Source organism: Zalophus californianus, chromosome 14, assembly GCF_009762305.2.
Source record: "Zalophus californianus isolate mZalCal1 chromosome 14, mZalCal1.pri.v2, whole genome shotgun sequence".
Classification (NCBI taxonomy): domain Eukaryota; kingdom Metazoa; phylum Chordata; class Mammalia; order Carnivora; family Otariidae; genus Zalophus; species Zalophus californianus.
The window spans coordinates 13,023,630-13,048,793 of NC_045608.1; the positions used below are offsets into that span (position 1 = coordinate 13,023,630).

Consider the following 25,164-nt stretch of genomic DNA (forward strand, 5'->3'; position numbering starts at 1 on the left):
CAAACCTGTACCACAGGCTTGCCACCTCCCCCCTTCAAGTTTAAAGAAGATGCCAACTGATTAAAGCCATAAAGAGAGGCTACAGTGGCAACAGTGAGCACAACAAAGATTTTCAGGTTAATGTTTTAATAGGGTTTAGATGCATCTCAATTGCAATAAATGTGATATATACCCTAGTTTCAAAAAAAATAACATGAGATATAGGAGCCCACAGACTGCAAATGCTAAAATCCTTGACAGGAGATAAAACAATACAGAAGGCACTAACCAAAAACAATCCCAAGCTATGTTATTAAAATCTGCAGAAGCAAGTAATCAAGAGCAATAGGGAAAAAAGTTATACATGAACTGCCATAATTTAGTGGTAATTTCGAACTGGGCCTTCAAAAGAAAGCTTGATTTTTTTTAAGTTTTTATTCAAATTCTAGTTAGTTAACATATATACGTGTGTAATATTGGTTTCAGGAGTAGTATTTAGTGATTCATTAGATAGATTCATCTTCTGAGTTGGTTTTTCTCTTTTTAAGCCCTTAAAAAATCTTTAACTGTCAAGACAATATTTAGATGTAGCTCCGGAATTTTGCAATTTTTGACTTCTAACGGCAACTATTTTAATTTTTCAATTGTTACTGGAATGATGTTCCATCTCTACCCTCATGAACAATCACACTTAATCTAAGCCTCATCACTTCAGAACTTTACCATAGTTCTAAACTTGTAGTACTGACGCTACATGCTTTGGATTCCCAAAGAGCATACTCTGTGCCACATTCATTCAGAACAAAAAACCTCAATCTATCATTGTGGCAGAAGGCAGTACAATACCTATGAGCTACCTTTACTCACAGCAGCTCTCCACCCCAAGTGAACATCTAGACAGTCTGCAGGTGATTCTTAGCACAAGCACACGACTTTGGTCGTGTATGGATCCTACAAACCAAGCATCATCTCTTATGTATCTTGGGCCCACAGCAAAGAGAAGTGGACCTAAGAGAATGTCAGTGGAACTTGTGATCATGCCAGAGGTCCTCCTATTAGAAGTTCTCTCTTCCCATCCTCCATCACTGCTAAGAACACTCCCACTCTGTACTCAGATGTTTTTCCTTGAGACACGGTTGTGCTAGGTCTGTCATTACCTTTTCCTCTCCGGGATTCTACCAAGACATCCCAACTTCAGATCTGCCAAAGCCCATCTAGCTTCACGAGGCTTTCCTCTTCCCTATAACCTGCACCAGAACCTCACAGCTCTCAGTGTCATGCCCCCTTCACAGCCCAAAACTACAACCCCACACACGGAGACTCCTCTTTCACTGCTTTAAGGGTTCACGTCTCACCTCCCTGATAATACTACATTCTTTGGCAGGACTTTGTCAAGTTATTTTACTCATGTCCACCAAATGCCGAGGCAAGATTTCTCCTCCCCTTTTTTTTTTTTAAACTACTGATAGAAAGCTACTCACAGAGTATAGCTAACAAAGAAAATAAATTCTGAAATTAGTTAATCTGACTGAATACTAGGAGAGAATATAAAGCATGTTTTTGCTTTCAGTTAATAGTCCTATATGCATATACATGGGCTGATCTTCTGGTAAAATAAAGCAATGGACCAATGGGTAGAGTATGTGTACTATTTGACATACTATTTATACAGAAAAGGGAAATACATCCGTATGCACTTGTGCATATCTGCAAAGCTAATCTCTGGAAAGATAAAAACTGCTGATAGGATTTAACAGTGGGAGAGAAATTGGCTGACTGGGGCAGTGTGAGTGGGTAAGAGCCTTACTTTGTTACCTACATCTTTTTCTGCTGTTTAAATTTTACATTATATACATGTATTTACCATTCCAAATAATAAGTTAAATAGGATAAAATAATTCCTCAGACACTTGCCGAAAACATATTCAGATACGTACACTGTAGTGAATAAACACAAGAATTAAAATGCTCTGCTGTGCATATGGTTTATGATACTAAAGACATACTCACCCAATCATTTCTTGGGTAGCTAGGGAGATTCTAAATGCTAGCGAACCCCTATACAACTTTGCAGTTAAATGAATTTTTATCTTAAATATTTATTTTTAATCAATAATCACTTAGCATTAAATGTGTAACCGTTGACCTTATTATTGAAGACAGAATGAAGAACTGAGAGAAATAGCAGTTGTAAAACTAGAAACGCCTGGATTTGAATCCTCCACTTTTTAGCTGTGTAACTCTCAACTAATCACTTAACCTATCTGGACAGCAATTTTCCTCTTAAGGGCAGAGGTCAGCAATGTTAGGCCCAAAGGCAATTCCATCCTGTCACCTGTTTTTTGTAAATAAAGTTTTACTGGAACAATCTATGCTCATTTCTTTATATATGTATATGGCGGCTTTCACAGTACAATGTCAGAACTGACTAGTTTTGATAGAGACCATATACCCTGCAAAGCTGGAGATACTACCTGGCCCTTCACAGAAAAAGTTTACCAGCCTTTGCTTAAGAGATTTAGAATATGGACAAACCACATCTACAATGAAGCTCCACTCCAAGCAGGCAGCAAGTCAAAACTATTTTCAGAATAGAATGAAGACATTATCTTTTTCACTCTGATTTTCTCGAGGTACAATATGGAGTTTTTCAGAGGCTACATGATGTTTGATGTCACAACAGACTACATGCAGAAGCAGACATGAGAATACAGCTGTTTCCCCTTAAGCCAGACATTAAAAGAGATCACAAAAACAGTGCCACTCTTCTGACTAAATATTTTTTCCTTTTAGAAAATTGTTATTTTAGTTTTAAAAAGGGTTATTTATGTTAACATATAATGAATTTATTCTTGTTTTTTGAAGTCATAAATATTTTAACTTTTCCAGGTTTTAATTCTTTACAATAAATATTGATAAGTATAACCCATACAAACAAAAGCTCTCTTGGGTGCTCAATGTTTACAGGTGTTTTTGAGACCAAAAAGTTCAAGAATCTCCTATACTAAAGCCCTAGTGCATGACAGTGGCATGATTAACTGGCCTACCGGAACAGTCTACACGCTTGGCAGGGTTTGGATAAACAAAAAATAGAGAGTCTACCAGGACAATCAATGATACCACCACCATCCGGCAGGCAGTTTAAGGAGAGAAATTTGACAATTCTAATTAGAAGCTCCCCAGGGTATTTAAGAATTTTCATTCAAAACTTTGACATAAGGCCAAAGGAAAACAGCTTGTCCTTTCACCATCATACAGGGGAAACGACCATCCAAGGATTACCTGGTGCTTTGGTGTCCCAACTGTGTACCAAAGCACTCTGGAAACCTGCAGCAAATTCACAAGGGTGTGGTGAGGTATTTTTAAATTGGCGGGGGGGGGGGGGGGGGGGGGGGGGAAGCAACATCTGTCAGAGACTATGCAAACTACTAGCTCAAGTAGTCTGCAGCTTCAACGTTAGACTATACTGCATTCCCTACAATAAGTCAAATCTTAGTGAAACTGGGTTTTCAGTGGTGACTGCAACATAAAGGAAAATCAGTGGCGGTGTCCAATCTGATTTCAAGATTTGAAAAGTTATACAGTGCCCAAAAGACACACACATCCTATTAATAAGCAACTATGAATATTTAAGAATAAACTTTATTCTTTCAATTTATGTGCATTATTTGGGCAAAAAAGTACTAAGTTGTAGTTACAGGAATATTTATTTTCTATAAAAATCTAACTACTCAAATGCTCTTTCAACTGGTTTTAACATCTTACCCGTTCTATCACTAATTAATGAGCTGATTAAAATGTCTGGCATTTGCTCGTTTTATATTTGCATTAGAGTCCCAATTTTACTTTTCTATAAATTTTATTTTGATATGCTGAAGCTGTCCGCCAGTGTCTCTAAAAAAAAAACTCTACTTTTTAAAAAACTAAACTTTAAAGATTTCACTAAATAATCATCAAGTACTATGGAAGGATGTTTGTTTGGAATACGTAAAGTATCAAAAAAGCCTCTATATATACTCTCGTATTTAAATAAAGGATATATCTATGTGTTCAAATACAATTAAACTGCCTTAAAATTCAATATGGTTTTCTGTATTTTCCAATTTTTAATAAATATATTCAATCCTTTTGTAATCAGTAAAATACACAAAAGGCTTGGGATGATTTATGAACACATTCTTCAAAAAAGCAGTATTAATGAAAGCTTTAAAAACGGAATGAGTAAGATGGAATTAAATTCCCTCCAAGGAAACATTTTAGTATTATTCATTAAACAGAGGGCTAAGGACAAAAGAACAAATGGCCACATTTGTATAATTAGTAACTTTTAGTGCCAGACTATGCCAGTAAACTAAAAATATAGAGAACAATTTATTTTACCTTCAACCTCCCACTTATTGCTTTCTATTATTTTTCACTCCATGTCAAACATTCTCATCTAGATCACTGTTTTCACCTCAAGCTACAAAAGTGATAAATGTGTTTGAGGAAAAAATAGGGAAAACTACCCCGCTCCTTTTTTTTGGAACCCTTGTGAGGAATGGTAGGGAAGAAAAGCAAAGTAAAAAGCAAGTGCATAAGTAGGTTTCTAGATGTGTTAAATGATGCCAAATGAGAATATCCAAATGAGAAGAAACTTCTGGAAGTACTGATGGTTTATAGGGAGCTTCCTTCTTTCCTCATCCATACTCAGTGTGACTGCTGGATCCATCTCTGCCTGGGTTGCTTTTCACCTACACTACCTCCTTTTATTCCCCACAGTTGTCTCATGCTACTACTCCAGACAGTTGGTTTGACACTACTTAGAACTCTTTTATATGTAAAATATCAAAAATAGACTACCACGTTTGTAGTGAACCTTTATAGTCCAAAGGCCTCTTTATACATGCACCTGAGACCAAAATCAAACCTATGAAAATGCTGGCTGTAAAGGGGTGAATTTTATGGAAGTTCTATCATCTGCTTTTAATGCATGTTTTATATAAAATAACTTTAATGTTTATAAACGATACCAAATGATCTGAAAGAGGAAAAATAAAATGATAAACAATACTATTCCTGAATTACGATCATTTGATTTTGAAAAGTGGATCAGTTTCATTTATGATACAATAAATAGCATAAGCTTCCATGAGAACCTACGACAAAATTTACAGAACAGGCTTTAAATGACTGATTTGTGTAGTCATTCGTTCCATCGTTTACGTTATCTCATTTAATCCTCAAAATGACCTGTATAAAGAGGATGTCACTATTATTACCTTTATTATTATTCCTACTCAGAGTTTAGAAAGCAAAACACAGGATATAATGAGTGGACCATTTTGACTATGTACCCTAGAAGCATAATTAGAGTAGGGGTAATAATAAAGACCTAAATTTCTGTCATTTATTTCCAAAGGATCAGTCTACTGGATGGTAGACTCAGCCCCATTAGTAATACCTGTAGTAATGTACATGTGCATTTCCTTCTTGAAAAAGTCACACATACAAAAAGTTCTAATCCCTGAAGTTACGAGTTACAATTCTTAATGCTTATATTGTGGGTCAGAGCAAGTGGCCCCTGCTCATCCGCCTCACCCTACCTGGGCTCACCCCAGCCTTAGCTCCCCAACTTGACACCTCGGTAACTTCAGCTGTTCCTGAAACTGACTTGTTCAAAGGAATTACCGCATTTGCCCTTAAAGAAATCAGATATACAATGTTCCAGCATCCCAACTAAAGGCGTCTTCGTGATGTACTCAGAAGAATTAAAAGAGCTTTGAAATTCGGAAGGCTTAGTTTACAGAAAATCAAAGCACAAATACAGAATTCTTTGTTCTACAGCATCTCCAGAACATACCCTGTATTGTACTTCAAACACTGAGCCACATTCTAACGTACCAGTAATATGCTTCAATGGAAGAATCCTCTGGTTTGAAATGTACTTTACAAATATTTTATGGAATTTTCAGTAGGTATTTTTAGCACTATGCGTTTCTAAGGGTTGGGGGTAAAGAGGAGGCCTTGCCAGTATTAAAGTAATGTCCTTTAGTAACTTACCTTTTTGAACCCACAAAACATGTTCAAAATGACTAAGGAATAATGCAAGTCAGCATGTATTCAATTAAATATGTGATTATAATCAGTGTTCCCAGCCAGTTTGTAAGTTTTTAAAAGACTGGGTAAACAGAGGGCTACGGAGATAAAAGTAAAAGTACATTGTCCCAGTTTTTCTATTTTCACATAGTGGGTGTTTGAAGGATACCACAATGTCTTTCTCTTTACGTAAGGAACTCTAGTTGAGGGTGACGTTTCTTTTCAATAATGAAATTAAGGCATAGCAATATTACTTATTCAAGGACACAACAAATCATCAGCAAAAGACAGCTGTATTTCAGAGATGTGAACCATACTCTGATAATAAAGCTTAAATTCTAGACTTTAAAATTATAATAAAGAAACAAAAAATGGGAGGTGGCATGCTACTCTGAAATTGATACAATGCTTTTAAAGACCACTGAGACGAAGCTTAAAATTCTCCAGCTAATATTCCAATTTTCTCTTTCAGTGAAACTTACCTTCTACGTTGTCCTTTGTTGTTCTTTAAATCTCAGCTAACATAGAAAAACTTTAACCAATTGTCTTCAATCATACATACTAAGGTATTTCTTTGTTTTCTTACATTATCACTACCAGGTAACATTCTGTAAATTATACTGGTCAATTTCAGTAGTACATATTAATACTTCACATGAGGGCCACCAATGTTCCTTCTAGGCTCTTCTGTGTACAACCAATTTAGAGAGCCTGCCCCCCCTCTTTCTATAAGGCATGTTAAAATCTCAAAATGTGTTTAGGCTGCTTCTACTAATAAGAGTTGTAATTCACAGTGTACCAATGGAGGACAACATCCAACAGAGTAATGTAGGCTTTATACTAGGCAACACTTGAACTGAAGTAATTAACCATCATAAAGAGCCCAACTGCTCAAACTTAAGACTTGAGCAAACCCCTCAATAATAAATAATACTGAGGAAAAACTCACATAAAACTGATTTAGAATCAAAGATTTGTAAATAATTTATAAAATATAATATTTTAAACAATCATCTTAAAAAAAAGATTTGAGAGAGAGAGAGAGAGAAAGCATGCACGGGAGGGTGGGGAATGGGCAGAGGGAGAAGAAGCAGCAGACTCCTCACTGAGCAGGGCACCCAACTTGGGGGGGCTCAATCCCAAGACCCCAGGATCATGACCTGAGCCAAAGGCAAATGCTTAACTGACTGAGCCACCCAAGCGCACCTAAACAATCATCTCTTAAGAATGGGGTAAAGGGAATCTTTTTTTTTTTTAATGACATAACTCAACATTTTGTTTTATGTTAGATGACTTTTAAGACACCCGAGGGCAAACTAAATAGATTTATAACAAAAAAGTGTATTCCATTCAGTTCAACAAAACCTGCAATATTCTTTGTACAAAATTGTAATAGATGTTGAGTAGAATAAAAGGAAAAAAAATGATGCACACTGGACACCAAAACAAGTATGCTTCTGTTCTAAGGAGTCAGTGATGGAATGATACAGGAAGAGTAAGAAAGTGAAGGAGATTAAATTCTCATCTTACAAATTCAAGTGAAGAACAAAAATTTTTAAAAACAAAACAAAAAAAATAAATAAGAACAAAAGTAAAAACATACTCTTGATAAATGTAGAGGTAAAATGCCAGGGAAAAACAGCTAGAAAAGTTGCCTCAGGGAGCAGCTCAAAGAAGAGAGATCAAAGTTAACTTGATGCCAGGAGAGACAGAAAGGTTGGGAAAAAAAGAACATGCACAAAGAGAAAAGGAGTTTAGCCAATGGTAGGAATTGTGAAGGGCAACTGTGGCTGGACAAAAAGGCTTCTACTGGGGAGCAGGGATGCCAGATAAAGTATGGGTAACATCCAAAACATAGCTGACACCACATCGTGTTCTTATGTGGGAGAGTACCTCACCCTGAGTAATCTGACAAAAGTCTGTAGAGGAACTAACTGAAATTTAAATAAAAATTTTAAATATGTATTTAAAGAAAAGAAAAGGAAAGACAAGAAGTCTATACAGGTCAGAGTGATTAGAACCAGGAGAAACTTGGAAGTCAAAGACCCAGACAGGCAGAAGACTAACAACAGACCCAACATGAGGACAAGAAGGAGTCTCCATAATATACAAGTTAGTACTGCATCTTAGCACCCAGAGCTTTCCAAACTCTTTAGCCATAAATATTAAGTTATAATGCTTCAACCTTACACAACTATTACTAAAACTCTAAATGAAGTATATATTATCACACTCGACTGATGGGTTCTCAGATATACATTTAGTACTTTCTAAGAACCACACTTAATAAAAGTTTGATTTTTGTAATATTCTTGAACACTCCAAATATACCAAAGAGGTAAGCCAAATGACTATAAAGTACATTAGGTACTCTCCATTTTTTTTCCTTTAATTCCTTTATATAAAAGGTCAGCAACAGAATACAATGCAAGTAAGAATCATATTTCAAAACTCATACCAGAATGGAGATGATTTCAAACAGACCTTAAAACATGAAGTAAAACAAATTTGTTTAAAAAGAGAGAAATAGCTCATATTAATATTTTAGGGGTAGAATCAATATATAATATGCCATTTCTTATATAACTTGTGGCCATTATATAAAAAGGTTTATAGTAGAAATACTTAATTCATTTAATGCAAATCACATATATAAAAAATATTTGAATAGCAATCTTCCTCATACAAGAAACTACGAAAAACATAAAAAATTGTATTTATCCTTAGCTTTTTTCTAAATAATTACTGCCACCTCTTCCATCACTAGTGGCAACCAACCACCATTAAAACGACAGCCACGGGGCACCTGGGTGGCTTAGTTGGTTAAGTGTCAGACTCTGGATTTCGGCTCAGGTCATGATCTCAGGGTCGTGTAATCAAGCCCGCGTCAGGCTCCGCGCTCAGTCAACAGTCAGCTTGTCCCCCTCTCTCTGCTTGTCCCCCAACTCTCACTCGCTCTCTCTAATAAATAAAACCTAAAAATAAATAAATAAATAAAAACAGCCGCACACTAGGTTCTGTGCCAGCCACTTCGTTATCTTACTCAGTCTTAAACAATCTTAAAAACAATTTCCATTCTGCAAAAAAAAAAAAAAAAAGGCAAACCTAGGCTCAATTGTTTTAAGGAGAGTGAAATTTGCTTATGTAATCTTAACATTTTTAATTATGTTCCGTTAAAATGATGAAGAGAAGATGTGAGGAAGAAAATTACATAAAATCAACCAAAAGCAACAATTTCAAACAGTATTCTTAACCTTCTTCTAAGAAATGAACATTCTTGCCTAAAGGTGAAAGAGAAATGTCCTGAAATCTAACTCTAATCTGTAATGCTTTCCCAATGCTGCCAACATCCCACACAGATGCCACAGTCACAACATTTTACTGAGAGCACTCATCACACCTTTCAAAGAAAGTACCCAGTTGGCCCTTTCTTTATTTGGTAACCTCTTGGACCTTCCTTTCTCTTACTGTCCTGTCCCATTTCTCATCCTACGTTTTTCCCTAAAGGAAATTAACAAGGATTATTTAGGAACATTTCTGTAAAGTTTTAAAAGTGACTTGGGATAAGGCTTTATATAAATGTCAACTTAGAAAAGAAATAATAAAGACCATTCATGCCTTTACATTTTTAAAAAGATGTTCAGTGCTCATAAATTTGGGGGAAGAGACTATAAACATTAATATTTTTAAAAGAGTACATAACACAAAAGCCATTAATTAATAAAATTAATAAATCAAATACTGGAATCACCCAGAAAATAGGTGTCATTTCACTAATTAAAATTTTTAAATCAAACTCTCCTACAAGGTAATTGAGAGTCAGATGCTAAGCCATCCAATTTTTAATAGAAAAACAATGCAAATCTAAGTGAAGCACAAATAAGAGCAGGGTAACAAAGCATTGTGAAGTTTTTTGTCCTAAAATATTCATTAGGCTCCATTTCAGGTAGTAACAAAGTAGCTCCTTCCAAACCAACACATTTCTCTCTGCAAAAAATAATAACCAAACTTGTGAAGAAAATATTAAAATCTGCTAAAAATAAAGTTGCTAAATGCAGGCAAGAAGTCAGAGATGGGACAAGAGTCTACACTTGAAAAGAAGGAATGGCACTGTGTGACCTTTCCTTTAAAAAAAAAAAAGTTTTCAACAAGAGTGCAGGCTGAACCACACGGAGTGACTGAAACTCATACAAATTCCACCTCCAATCTTCTGGCTTTGAAGAACCAGAGGACTGAGTTCAAAGAGACCAAGCAGCTAAGAAATGAGAAAGAAAAGCCTAGAAGAAGACAGTCAAGATAAAATTCTGACCAAATCTCTGGTAGACCCCCTGAATTGTGTACAGCTAAGACTAAAACAGTGGTTTTTCAACCAGGGGCAATCTGGCCTCCCAACGGACATCTGTCAATATCTGGAGACATTCTGGGTTGTCACTACTGAAGGAGGAAAGCACTACTGGCATTGTGCAGGGAGAGGCTGGGGATGTTGTTAGGCATCCTACCGTGCAGAGGACAGTGTCCACAATTATCTGGCCCATAATGTCAACAATGCTGAGGTTGAGAAACCTTACATTAAAAGAAGAAAAAAGATTGCAACTGCTACCCACCACAGGTGAGAAGGGAGGTCCTACAGTTTAGAAAAAGTGTAAAATATATGTGCCTGGAAGGTCATTTCCACTCGTAATTTCTCATAACGTATCTATAGCATGTGGAAATTTCTATGGCAAGTTAAAAACAGACATGTCTCAGAGAGATGAATGCTCCTGCTTTTATTATAATACTATTTTTTAAAAATTTACACATCTGTATGTTTGTGTTTTTATTTATAAATATTTTATTTATTTATTTGAGAGAAAGAGAGAATGAGAGATAGAAAGCACGAGAGGGAAGAGGGTCAGAGGGAGAAGCAGACTCCCTGCCGAGCAGGGAGCCTGATGTGACACTCAATCAGAGGACTCCAGGATCATGACCTGAGCCGAAGGCAGTCACTTAACCAACTGAGCCACCCAGGCGCCCTTATTTATAAAATGACTTTGTAGGCTGCCCACGAAGGAGATGGGGGAACATTTCTTAATTTTAAGTTGGAAAGTTCAGCCAAGTGTACTAAGTGTAAATTAATAAGTGGAGTCTGAGTTCAGATAAAGTTTATTGTTTTAAAACAAATCAGAACAAAAAACTAAACTAAATCAACATTCTTCAGAGAAATAAAACAGAATCCAGAGTCCTTACATTACTTACAATACCCAAAATATCATTCAAAATTATTCAACAGATGAAGATACAGCAAAATCTAACCCATACTGAAGACAAAAGATAACCAATGGATATAATCCAGATATTGTATTTAGTACCCAAGATTTTTTTTTAAAGATTATATTTATTTGAAAGAGAGAGAGAGGGAAAGGGAGAGAGAACACAGAGGGAGAGGGAGGAGTAGACTCTCCACTGAGCAGGGAGCCCAATTCGCAGCTCGATCCCAGGAGCCTGAGATCATGATCTGAGCCGAAGGCAGCCGCTTAACCTACTGAGCCACCCAGGCGCCCCAGTACCCAAGATTTTACAGTAATTATTTTAATTATACTTACAGACATAAAGGAAAATGTGTTCATAGTGAATTAACAAAATGGGAAATCTCAGCTGGTAAGTGGAAGCAAGAAAAGACATCCAGTGGAAACTGGAGAACTGAAAATTACCATACCGAAAATAAAATATACATTCGCCAATTATTTTTATTCTTAGTGCTTCTTTCAAAATCTGTCTTGTGCCCATGCTACAATGATTTTCACTAAATCTTGACTATAATTATATTAAAGACTAAATGGAGGTGAAAAGCATGAGCTCTTCTAGATAATCTGGTATTAGAAAACAATGGTTATTATGCCTTTTAGAAAAATCTAGGGACCAGAGATACATGGTAGACTACAACAAGAAATTATAATTATCAGGATTCTCATATTCTTGAGCCATTCTGGAGAACTAATTTACACTTAATGTGGCTGAACTTTCCAACTTAAAATTAAGAAATATCCCCCCATCTCCTTCATGGGCAGCCTACAAAGTCATTTTATATAAATAAAAACACAAACATACAGATGTGTAAATTTTTAAAAAATAGTATTATAATAAAAGCAGGAGGGGCGCCTGGGTGGCTCAGTTGTTAAGGGTCTGCCTTCGGGTCAGGTCATGATCCCAGGGTCTTGGGATCGAGCCCCACATCGGGCTCCCTGCTCAGCGGGAAGCCTGCTTCTCCCTCTCCCGCTCCCCCTGCTTGGGTTCCCTCTCTCACTGTCTCTCTCTCTCTCTCTCTCTGTCAAATAAATAAATAAATAAAATCTTTAAATAAATAAATAAATAAATAAATAAATAAATAAATAAATAAATAAATAAAAGCAGGAGCATTCATCTCCCTTAGACATGTCTGTTTTTAACTTGCCATAGAAATTTCCCACATGCTATAGATATGAGAAATTACAAGTGGAAATGACCTTCCAGGCACATATATTTTACACTTTTTCTAAACTCTAAGACACTTCAGCAAGGTAACTTAAATTAAGCTATTTTATGAAGCAGGAGATACATAAGCATTCAATTTAGAATGTAGCTTATGCTGCTCCCCCTGCTTGTGCTTCCTCTCTCTCTCTTTTTCTCTCTCTCCCTGACAAATAAATAAATCTTTAAAAAATTAAAAAAATAAAATGCAGCTTATTTCCAGAATAATCACTTTCATTAATCTACAAGAATTAGCTATTTGACATACCACAATATACTTCTATAGTGCTTAGATTCACGAAAGTTTATATAAAGAGAGAAACTTACTATTAATAACATCCTAAACGAGGCCAGAGGTAGGAACAAATTGAACATACTTCCTTCATGCTGCCAAAAGGTTAATCATTTGAACCTCCATTCATTCATGTCCTGACCCTTCAGTTGACTTTTTATTCTAACAAAGGAAGTGGCATTTAGCTAGGACATCTTAAACAAAGGTAAAATACGTGGTCAGGTATGTTATAAAACTGAAACAACAGCTCAAATTAACTCCCCCTTGGTACCTAAAATTTCCTCTCCCCTCTTCCTAATCTGCTCATGAACAGCATTGCTGAAGTTACCACCCACCCACCACCCTGTCCAAATACGTCCTTTAGTATTAGTCGGTTTGCCTGCCTGCCTATTGTTCAGATACAGTGAAAGAGCAATATCAAACCCCTTGGATTGGTAAATAGAGGAGTCACTTTCGCTTAAACCAAACACATCCAAAATAATATACTCCTGGTGGTAGAGAAAGGAAGAAGGAAAAACACATACACATACATATACACACACACACACACACACACACACATACATGCACATACACACACACGCACAGGGAAAGAAAGAAGGAAAGACAATAGGCAGGCAGGCAAACCGACTAATTTGGGGCATGCCTAGATTCTATAGTTTTCCTAAAATCAGAGAATCTGAAAACTGAAAGGCCTTTTGGAAAAAACATTGCTAAAACTAAGTCCCACACGGTCAAATAGTTAATGGAAGATCATCCATATTTCTGGATGAATGGTCTGAACAAGGAGAGCTTTGTTTCCAGCTTAGTTTCAATCCATTAGCAGGAATGAAAAAGGGAATTACAACAACAATATTCATCCAACCTCTCTAGTACATTAAAGAACAAAGTATATATTTTACTGCAAGGTGTTGAAAATCCTTCTTGAAAGTAGGCAATATATACTGAAATGTATTTTATTTTAAACTATGAAAATCAATTATTAATGTTGAGGATATAAGTTTTGATTGTATTCTCCTCTAGAGCACTAATAGAGCAAATTAAAAAATTTAAAATGGTGATAATTCTGTTTTGGTCGTTAAGGAAAAAGGAAAGAAAGAAAAACAAAGTAAAAGAGCTAACTGGACAGCATATAGTTAACTACCATCACCTCTGGTTGAACTGGTCTTTCAATTTAACATCCTTCTCTGCATAATGTTTGTGAACAAAACAGAGTGCGTGGTACGTGAAAGACACTTTTTAAAACCACAGACAGTATCACTGAGTTTTATGATAGGCTCTTGTTAAATGCTTCTCTCCTCCCTTCCTAGATGCAGCAGTTTCTCCCTTTGCAGCTAGCTGTAGCCAATATAGCAAGAACCCTCCATTCAGTATCTTCATTTCAACCCCCATTTATAAGTCAAACTGCTGAAACCTCAAATTCACCACTCCACTGAAACTGCTCAAGGTATAGTCACCCTGACTACATAACTGCCAAAGCCATCCATCCTTTTACTATATATTTTACAGGGCCTACATGGCAGACACAGCAAATCATGAAACTTTAAAAACCCATGGTTTTGGTGACACCAACCCTCCTGGCTCTCATTTCTCATTTACCTTTCTTAGTCTCCTTATGTATTCCTTTCTCTACCCACCCGCAAATGCCAACGCTCAAGACTCTAACCGCATCCCTCTTCTCACTTTGCACACAATTCTCAAATATATTCAAGTGACAAAATACACAGTATCTTCTGCTATATCTTATCAGATAAACCAGCAGAAAATGACTACGTTTTATAGATCAAAAAAAAAAAAGGCCGTGAAACTATGATGCGTGCTTAGGTAAGTCCAAATTGTTCCATTAATACTCTTTTATGGATTTCCCATCAGCCAGCCCTCATTACCAGGTATGTGGCAAAAGGCACCACCTGTAAAAAGTAAATTTATGATAAAAGCTGAAAAAAATGATCACCAATGATATTTTTCTGGACACTAAGAAGAGATTCCCTTTAACCTTTCACACTGAAAGCACCTATTTACATGTCTGCTTACACTCCAGATGAGGGATTCCTTTCCCTGCCTTTTCATCTGTGCACCTCTAGACAGAAACACAGATAACTGGGCCATCATAAGAAAAGGACGGGAAAGAGGAGGACGGGAAGATGCCTGAGAAGTAAGAAAGGAGGCAGGGAAGGTAGTGGTGAGGAAAGAGGGGGCAGGGAAGCTTTAAATACTCTCCTACATCAAAGTACTTCATCTTGTTATATAAAATCCATTAAAACCAAAAGGTAAGGGCAATTCTTGAATATATAGGTGAGGTATTGTGAAAACATAAGAAAGAAATTAAAAAAGTAATCTCTGGCTTTAAAGTAGAAAAAATACCCAGACGGAACAACTGTGTGTGAACTCCCAATTGTGTGTGAGCTCCCACACATGCGTGTCTGCTAGCAGCACATACAAAAGTAATTAGAATATTTAAAAGTATATAAGGCTATTTGTAGTACCATCCAAGAGCAGGTAGGTTGCCCGTGAGAAAAAAACAGCCGATCAATTCAGAAAATGCACTAGCAAGTACATATTTGTGTTAATTCAATTCCTGTACACCTGATACCAGAAAAAAAATCAAAGGTCCAAACTGTTACTGGGAGCTATCAATTATTTTGCTAAAATTAGCATCCAAAAAATAAAGTGTATAAACTTCAAATTCTGAAGTAATCAAATATGGGCTAACACTAAACTAAATAGAATCTCCATGAATAAGTTCTAGATTATTTTAAAGGAATACAATTTTTCATTTTTTTTTAAGATTTTTATTTATTTGAGAGAGAGAGAGCACAAGCAGGGGTGAGGAGGGGCAGAGGGAAAGGGAGAAGCAGACTCCCCACTGAGCAAGGAGCCCAACCCAGGCCTCAAACCCAGGACCCTGAGATCAGGACTGAGCCGAAGGCTGATCCTTAACCACCTGAGCCACCCAGTCGCCCTTTCATGGTTTGTTTTTAAGCATATCCTGGAAGGAAAAGTTTTTTCAAGTTCAACATACTTTAGAAACCCAGAAACTTTGTTGGATGTTAGTTGTCACAACTCTTTAAGAGAAAGCCAAAGTTTTCTTTCCTACTTATTATATTCCTAAGGATCTGAGTAACAAAAGATGTGTCACCATAAAGAAAAAGACAATATTGGGGTGCCTGGCTCAGTTGTTGGGCGTCTGCCTTCGGCTGAGGTCATGATCCCAGGGTCCTGGGCTCGAGCCCCACATCGGGCTCCCTGATCAGCATGGGAGCCTGCCTCTCTTTCTCCCACTCCCCCTGCTTGTGCGCCCACACACACACTCTCTCTCCTCTGTCAAATAAATAAAGTCTTGAAAGAAAGAAAGAGAAAAAGAGAGAGAGAGAGAGAGAGAGAGAGAGAAAGAAAGAAAGAAAGAAAGAAAGAAAGAAAGAAAGAAAGAAAGAAAGAAAAAGAAAAGGAAAGAAAAAGACAACATGAATAAATTTCTTTTATCTTCCTGGACCTGCCTTTCAAATTTATATATATTTTTCTAAAATAAAATGTGTTTTTCTAAAATAAATTGTAAAATTATCCTGATCATCATATCGTATCAAACATTAAGAACTCTTTTAGAGTCCACCAACAAATGATTTAGTTTTGCTATCAATACAGAGAGAAATTATAGCTCAGGAAATCATATGCTGTTAATCCAATAGGTGAAACCTATTCATCAATATATTTATCAACACTATTAGAATTATTTTAGCTACATAAAATATACTGTGTGTTAAAACATATTTTTATTCTATTAAACAAAAGTAGTGATGTGCTAGACCTACTTAATTTTATACTTAGAATACTATTCTTTATAATTTTTTTTAATTTAAAGATTTTTATTTATTTATTTGACAGAGAGAGAGAGAGAGAGAGAGAGACAGCGAGAGAGGGAACACAAGCAGGGGGAGTGGGAGAGGGAGAAGCAGGCTTCCCGTGGAGCAGGGAGCCCGATGCGGGGCTCGATCCCAAGACCCTGGGATCATGAGCTGAGCCAAAGGCAGCCGCTCAACCGACTGAGCCACCCAGGTGCCCCAGAATGCTATTCATTAAAGTATATTTCTCTTATTTGTATCTAATGACATCAAATAAGAGCATACCGAAAAATACAAATTTGTACATAAAAGTTGTTTAGCACTCTTGCTTTTTCTCAATTAAAGTATAAACTAGCCACATAAATTACCTCATTTAATCTTCACAATAACCCTTTAAGGGAGTAATTACTATCATCAACTGAGTTAAACAAAGTTCAGCTCAGAAAAACTAAACAACTTGTCCAAAAGCTTATAGAACTTCTAAAGAGAGGCATGGCATGTTATCCCCAATCTTCTAAATCTAAATGTCCTCCTCTACAGCATCACTCTGTCCATCCAAAATGACTTGACCACTAAGATTCTGTTTCAGCATCCAACAAAGAGGCTCTATTTTCCATTCAGAGAATAAAAGTGGAAAAAAAACATTATGCCTAACAAAGTTTTATTACAGCAAATGCTAACTTTTTAAAAAGATTTTGTTTATTCATTTGAGGGAGAGAGAGAGAGAGCACCCATGGGGGGGGGGGGGGTGGAGGCAGTGAGCAGGGAGCCTGAAGCGCCAGTGCAGGGCTCCATCCCATCCCAGGACCAGGAGATCATGACCTGAGCCGAAGGCAGACACTTAACCATCTGAGCTACCCAGGCGCCCCAGCAAATGCCAACTTTTAAAATTGAATGTTTGGTTTAAAAATTTGTCAATTGTAACAATACCTCCTAAAATGGTTTTTTCAAGATCATTAATATTTCTGCACTACAATAAAATGAAGTGCTACATTTTCAACCATGAGGATAAAATCTAAAAATAATGAAATAATTCAATTACAGTGCTCAGAAATCAATAGGCTCCCAGTTACAAATCAAATATCTAAATATACTACAAGTATTATTTACATCTGATTTGCTAAAGTTAGGAAGATTTCTGGGATGTAAATCCCAGTGCAAAGATATACAGAGGCTATATAAAATAGATTTGTTAACTACATTTGACCTCAAACATTAGTTTTTACCATTTAAATACTAACCGCTACTCCTTCAATCCCTATTTTATTTCCACATCTCCCCTTCATCCCCAAATTACTGTGAAATCATCATACTAAGTACCTATACCTACTGTTCAAAAGTTTTAGGACTGGCTCTGTTAGTTCACCATCAGTGACCAGCTGTAAGCACATCCACGGAGCATGGAGAGGCACACAGGAATGAATGGTAAAGATCACTGTGCCAAAGCAACTCCACATGTAACCATTCACTTATCAACATAAAAACCCAAACCTGAACCACCAGTTCAGCCCATGTGAACCCCAAACGAGTTAACAGAAAATCTACATCTTCTGTAAATTTAAGGAAACACTAAGATTAATTATGTCCATGGAACAAATGCATTACTTAGACCAAATCAATATAAATAAAGGAAAAAAAAATTCCTGTCCATCAAAGCATCTGTCAACAAAACCACACTTTTACACACCCATACACACCAGTACTCCTTAAAAGTTTTATTATCCTTTTCAGGCAAACTGCGTTATATATAACACCTACTTCCTATTTAAATACATTTTTGGGGGGAAGTGCCTGGGTGGCTCAGTCGGTTAAGTTTCTGCCTTCGGCTCTGGGATCAATCCCACATCAGGCTACTTGCTCAGCAGGAGCCTGCTTCTCCCTTTGCCTCCTTCTCTCTCTACCTGCCGCTCCCCCTGCTTGTGCTCACTCTCTATATGTCTGACAAATAAATAAATAAAATCTTTAAAAAAAAACAAACTTTTTTTTATAAAGCCTAAAGGATTTGAAACGTACAAAAAAGGGAAAATATTTTAAAGAAGTTTATGGTGATTTGGAAGAAAAAAAAAAGTTTAAATGCCAGTCCCTAACTTACCTGATTTGAAAAAGGAAATCCCAATTTTCATAAATTAGGCTTGGTTAATGAGATTCCACAACCACCTCATCAAAGCTTTAAGACATACAGGTTGGGAGAGAAGGCTGCTACCGCTAATTAAATCCCCAGTAGGCACAAGAAAGTTAAGAAAGTAAAGGTTCCACAAGAGGCAGGAGCTGCCAGCCAAAATTGTGGCAAACTACCTAAAAAGATCTAACCTTATGGCTACCATGTAAGGCTTCAAGAGCTCTTATCGGCAGCCAGGAGTTGGAATCCTTAGCTTGGGGCAAGTTCACACACAGTAAAACAGAATTGAGATTGTGTGCACTCCTCTTCAGAAATGAAATAATCACCCAATCAACTTATGACTCCAATTAAGTCTATGCTGTGTTCAGAGGTAAGTGGAGTAAACATTTGGCTTTGAAGGCTCTGGTTTTTGATCCTGGTTTGATTGATCTAAAATTCCATGCTTGTTTAGTATAAAGGACTGCCTTTAAGGCCATGCATACAATAAATGATGTTTAAAAGTTTAGGATTATTGAGAAAAGTAATTCACAGTCCTAGTTTGAGAATTCTCAAAGAAGTATTCACTGACTTTTAAGGGGCATCAATCAATTCTATAAAAATTATCACCATTTGAATTCAGTTGACTATTTTTAATGTTATGCCATAACACTTTAAGGAAGAAAGATTAAAAAAAGGACAATGAAAATAACAAAATAGAATATTTTAATTCCAAATAGTATGGTAAGAAGGGGCTTAGACATGGGTTATTGATAATCTTTCTAGTCCAATTTCCAATATTCCACAAAAATTTAATCATAGAATATTTAATAAAATGTGATCCAGCAATCTATTTTAAGACATCTAAATTACTAAGATTATTAGAAAATAAATAAATAAATAAGCGGCTTCCCCCACCCACCTCTTCCCAAAATACAGTTGTGCTCAAGCGAAAGAACAAAAACTAAAAGCATAAGACTCACCTTTTGTTGACTGGTTTTTCATCCTTTTCATAGGGTCGGACAAACCACTTCCCAATCCTAACAAAGTTCTTATCCATTAGGCACCTACAATAATTACACCAAGAATTATATTTATAGTTTCAATAACAAATTAGCAAGTCACTAAATCAAACAATCGCAGATTAGATATGCTACTGAAAATAAAAACATCACTAATTAAACCATCAAAATGTTTTCTTACTACTTTAAATTTTTATGTTATAAAATGCTGAAAGAACTTTGTCTTCAGGTGTAAATTTTTATTATGCATTATTCTTGCACATGGAAAAAATTATGCACAATTAGTGGATATAGTCCTGAATTGTCTTAAACTTCTGAATTACTTCAAATCCAAACACACTTTTGCATTATTTCAATTCTTGGCTCATCAAGAATGTTGGGGATACAGTCAGCATTCCTTAAGAGTACCTCAGAGGTATTCTTCCTAGCCACTGATGCTCATTTCACAAGTTGTAATGCTGGCTTTCTGGCTTGGCACGTGATATGCAATGCTTTCGCAGAGACCTCAGAAACAGAAGCACTGTAGAGCCTCTTCTACTTAGGTATTTTCTTTTATAGGTGTGGTGAAGCACATGGCTATGGCTCTGCAGGAAACAAGGAACTGCAGCCATTTCTTCAACGGTGAATATCGGCTTCCCCTGTATCTAAAAGTTGTGTCTCACTTCTATTTCCAGGCTGTATTATGTACATTGTGTTTCAATGTCAAATTATAGGGTAATCTTTCTGAAGACATGTTAAATGGCAATTGAACTCAACTCATATAATACCAAAAATGCACACAATTCAATCGAAGTGACAACAATATAGACAGCTATGACCAAGTTCACTTGTGTGCAGGCAGATGACAGCTATATCCTAACTGCCATCTGGCCAATTCCGAGATGCCATCATTTGTAAGGAGTATCCCTGATTTTAAAAATATAAAAATGTGGGAGAAAATGTACATTTTGAAATTGATGAAATAAAGTAATCCCTAACATTATTGAATGAAATGACACTTATTTTGTAAGAAAACCTGTCAGAAAGTTGGATGTAATTCTTCTATCCACCAGTAAAAGAGCTACATAGCAATTCTTTATTCAATATTCAGGCAATTCTGCACCTGGCTTTTGCCTCTGTAATTTCCATACCACCAAGGAGGACGGGGGCAATTCAAGCCTTCACCCAACTCGTTACAGGTTAGATGGGTTAGTAACTGGCAATGGTTTCTGCTGGCCACAATGTAACTCCCTGTGGGCAGAGCCAATGTGGAGCACCACTGCATCAAAACATCATTGGCTTCAACTGCTTTTATTTTGAAAATGAATTTCTACAACAATCTTCCTTGCTCACAATGTAGAAAATCATTTTTAAAGCAAACCAATCTGTTTTCCCAAGATTATAAATTAACTTGCTTTTAGGGTTAAAGACGTGACTCCATTAAAGTTAGAATAGGAAATGTGGAATACCCAATAAGGTGGAAGTATTCTCAAGAAGCAAAACTGAAAAAGTATCTCCACAGTTTATACCCTAGCTCCAAGACTTAACTGTATTCATCAGGCAGGTAGGCAGGCAGGATGGATGGATCGATGGATGTAAAGACATTTCCACTGAAAGACTCCAGTGTATGGTAACAGATTCCCTCCTCCAATAATACTACCAATAACTACCAAGAGAATCACTACTACCACCACCACATTCGATTACCAAGTGCAGTATAGCATTTAATTATTGTAAAATCTACTATGAGATAGATGCTACATGCCAAATTTTATATAGGAAGAAGCTAAGACACAGTGAGAATGTCACCACAGAAGGTCACACAACTAACTGACAACAGAGTAGGGAGTAAGCCCAGGTATATATCTGATCACAAGGCCACAACATTTAACTATTACCATATACTGACTCTCATGCTGTCACATTTCTGCAATTCTTTCCTCATTTTCAAAGTCCAGATACAGCCTGTAATCGATGAGCCTATTTAATGTTTCTTTACTCCCTAAGAGCTGTTATTAAGTTGAAGGTGTTCTTAAAAATCGATAATGCTTAGCATGAAAGTAATGGGGCATGTAACAGGTACAAAATCACATCAAACACTAAACGTGGTCTTCTACTGCCACACATCCTCACTTAATAAATACCATTTTAAATAAAGTATTCATACTCTCATATATGTCTTGAAGGTCAGAATTCAAAAGACTCATTTATTCAGTAACAGAAAAAACAACATGAATTTACAGTTTACGGAGAGAAAAAACAAGGCTTTAGATAGTATAATATAAAAGAAAAACAGATAAAATATCTCTGACTAAAGAAGACAAAGTGTAAAGCTTGTTTCAAAACTCTTGCCCTTCTATGAAGTAAAAGCCACAAATTCTATTTGTTGATTTCATTCCAGTACAAACAAGGGGTTGAGGGTAAAGGAGCAGCACATAGCCAAGACCACTCAAGTACAAAGGCAAAAGGCAAAAAGCTAATGAAAATCCTGAGTCTGACTGCGCTAACAAATCTCCTGGAGTTCCCACTACAGATCCTACTTCGTCAGGCAATGTCAAAAAAAGGTTATTATCACTAATACACAAAACAGCCATGGAAACTACTGACCCTTGAACCTGAAACTATCTGGTTCCAAATGATAGTAATAAATGACTTAGTGATTTTCAACTGCTAATCAGTTTCTATGTGATCAGTGATTTCCTACACAATGAAAGAGAAACATGCGAACACAAAATTGCTATGGGTGAAGTATAGCTGACTCTTCAACATTCCAAGGGTTATAGGGGTTCCAACCCCTGTGCAGTTGAAAAACCATGTATAACTTTTTGAATCCCTAAAAACTTAAGTACTAATACCCTACTGCTGACCAGAAGCCTTACCAATAGCATAAAAAGATTAATACATATTTTGTGTTTTGTGTATTATATACCATATTCTTATAATAAAGCAAGCTAGAGAAACAAAAATGTCATGAAGAAAATCATAAGGAAGAGGAAATACATTTATAGTACTGTACTATATTTACCCCTCCCCCCCCCAAAAATACAGGTGTAGGTGGACCTGTAAAGTTCAAACCATGTTGTTCAAGGGTCAACTGCAGTATTTTTATTCAGTTTTATAAGTACTGGATTTGCAACTGATTTATCTCTGCATGAGGAACCAGTCTCAAATGTCATGTTCAGCAGTGATATAGCAGAGAGTTAGCAAAGTTACCAAGTACCTCAGAGAAGGTTGGAACAAAATTAGTGAAGTCACTGAGCACTGTGGCCCTGACCCCCAACCCAAGAGAGAATTAGTTTCTCAGTTAAATGTAAAGATGGGTAAGTATGAGGATGAAGTTTCTTTTCACTCAAGAAACAGGTAAAAAGAACTCAGCAACATCACTATCAATTTTTACACTCTGCAATCTCCCTAGTTTCAACTATACCTGATGCAAAAAACAAAATTCACTCAATTTCTCTCTCTTTCTCATACACACAAACACACACAGAGAGAGAGAGAGAGAGAGAGAGAGAGAGAGAGAGAGAGAGAGAGAGAGAGAGAGAGACATGGATGCTCCAAGACTAATACAGAAAGTATTTCCATCTGGTGTTTTGTACTTTAGGTTATGGGAGGAAATAAAAGAGGAGGGGTGTGTCTTTGCTGAGGAAGACACTTCTCCACCTGACTGACACCTGGGACTATGCTGGCTCAAGAGAGACTTATACTGAAGGACTAAGCCCTTGGTTCTCAATCATTTTTGGGTCATGATTCTACAGTATAAGTAAATCTAATGGAAGTTATTATAGACTCCTCTCTCTCTCAAATAAATAAAATCTTAATAATAATAATTTTTTTAAAAAATGGAGCATTTTGGTGGCTGAATCGGTTAAGTGGCTGCCTTCGGCTCGGGTCATGATGCCAACGTCCTGGAATAGAGCCATGCATCCGGCTCCCAGCTCAGTGAGGAGCCTGCTTCTCCCTCTCCCTCTGCCTGCTCCTCCCTGTTTGTGAGCATGCACGCGTGTGCTCTCTAATAAATACATAAAATCTTAAAAAATAGTAATTTTTTAAAAAGTTAGTATAGACTTTCTCTCCTGAAAATTTCACGTAAAAGCAAAACACTGCATATAATTCCACAGGGTTGGTGAGCGCTGTGAAGCAGATCCTAGAGTGGGAACTTCCATATAAAACACGACCACCGATCACTACTACCCCTGCTTTGGCCTGGAGTCAGTCCCACCCCACTCTATCCTGTCCTCCTCTAATTTAATTCTATTCATCTTTCTTGTCCCAGATCAGCCAGCACAGCACTCTAACATCTACAAATCAGCACTTTTATCACCAAGTTGTAATGATTCATTTCTATGGCCCTTTTTTCCCCATGAAACTATGAGAAATCTGGGGGCAGACATAGTACCTATCTTATTTACCGGCAATATTCAACAAACATTTAAATGCCTGTTATGTAATATGCTTTATGTTCTGCTCTATACTAGTAGGTGCACAATAAATATCTCAGAAATGAATGCTATACGCTAAGGAGTGTTTTCCTATTCACAACGTAACAGTGTTATTCTTCGTGTTTGTGACCATTAATCATGGGCAGCCTCATATTATTATTTGAATTTTCTTGTGTGTATATGTTCCCGGCTAGTGAATAACGTTGGAAGGAAAAATAAAATCTACATATTTCACTTTTTTTAATAGCCCATCAGCTCTCACTCCACACTAAAATTATAGTAGATACTTAACATGTAGGGAATCACACAGATGCTTCAGGGAAAAACAAAAAACAAAAAACAAAAAAACAGGAAGACTAGCACAACTGTCCATATACTTTAATTATACTTTAAGAACAGAATTAAATCTTTTTGAGAGATAATTCTGAAGTATAAAAACTAAAGAACGTCAGAAATATAATTTCTCCTTTTTATAATCTATAAACTTTTATTATTTTTAAAGGACAAAATTTATAGTTAACTTGACAAATATAACCTATCAGACACTCCATCTACCAAAAATTGCTTCAAATCAACATCACAAATAGCACCAAGAATGTCAGTTAACCCTAGTTGTTCACTCACTAATCCCAGTCATCCCTGAGATTTCCAAAATTACCTTACTATTAAGATATGACATAATTTAATAGTGTAGTATAATAGTATCTTGCAAGGTCACAATGTGATTCCAGATTTATAAAATGTTCTTTAAGCAATAATTCTAGGAAAGTATTTCTCTTTTAGAAAATAATCCCCAGGCCCCTACTATCTCCCAAAAATCACTATTTCAAGAAGAAAACAGCTGCTGAAAAATAAAAATGAAATCCGGTTGTGTGTTTGTATGTGCACACACGCACACACGTTTCTGGGTCATGCTGTATGACTCTAAATAATTAACTACAAGGCCTTGACT

The 25,164-nt window shown here is 36.5% G+C and overlaps 1 protein-coding gene across 3 annotated transcripts in view; it reads right to left on the reverse strand.

Annotated features, from left to right (window-relative positions):
- MED13L (mediator complex subunit 13L) overlaps positions 1-25,164 on the reverse strand; it is a 301,840-nt gene that overhangs the window by 117,615 nt on the left and 159,061 nt on the right. For all 3 annotated transcript variants that reach the window (XR_003516937.2, XM_027576373.2, XM_027576372.2), the window contains exon 4: positions 19,753-19,836. Coding sequence is in view for 2 of the 3 variants with exons in the window: in XM_027576373.2 (XP_027432174.1) it covers positions 19,753-19,836 (84 nt within the window). In the remaining variant the exon portion in view is untranslated. The remainder of the gene's footprint in view (positions 1-19,752; positions 19,837-25,164) is intronic.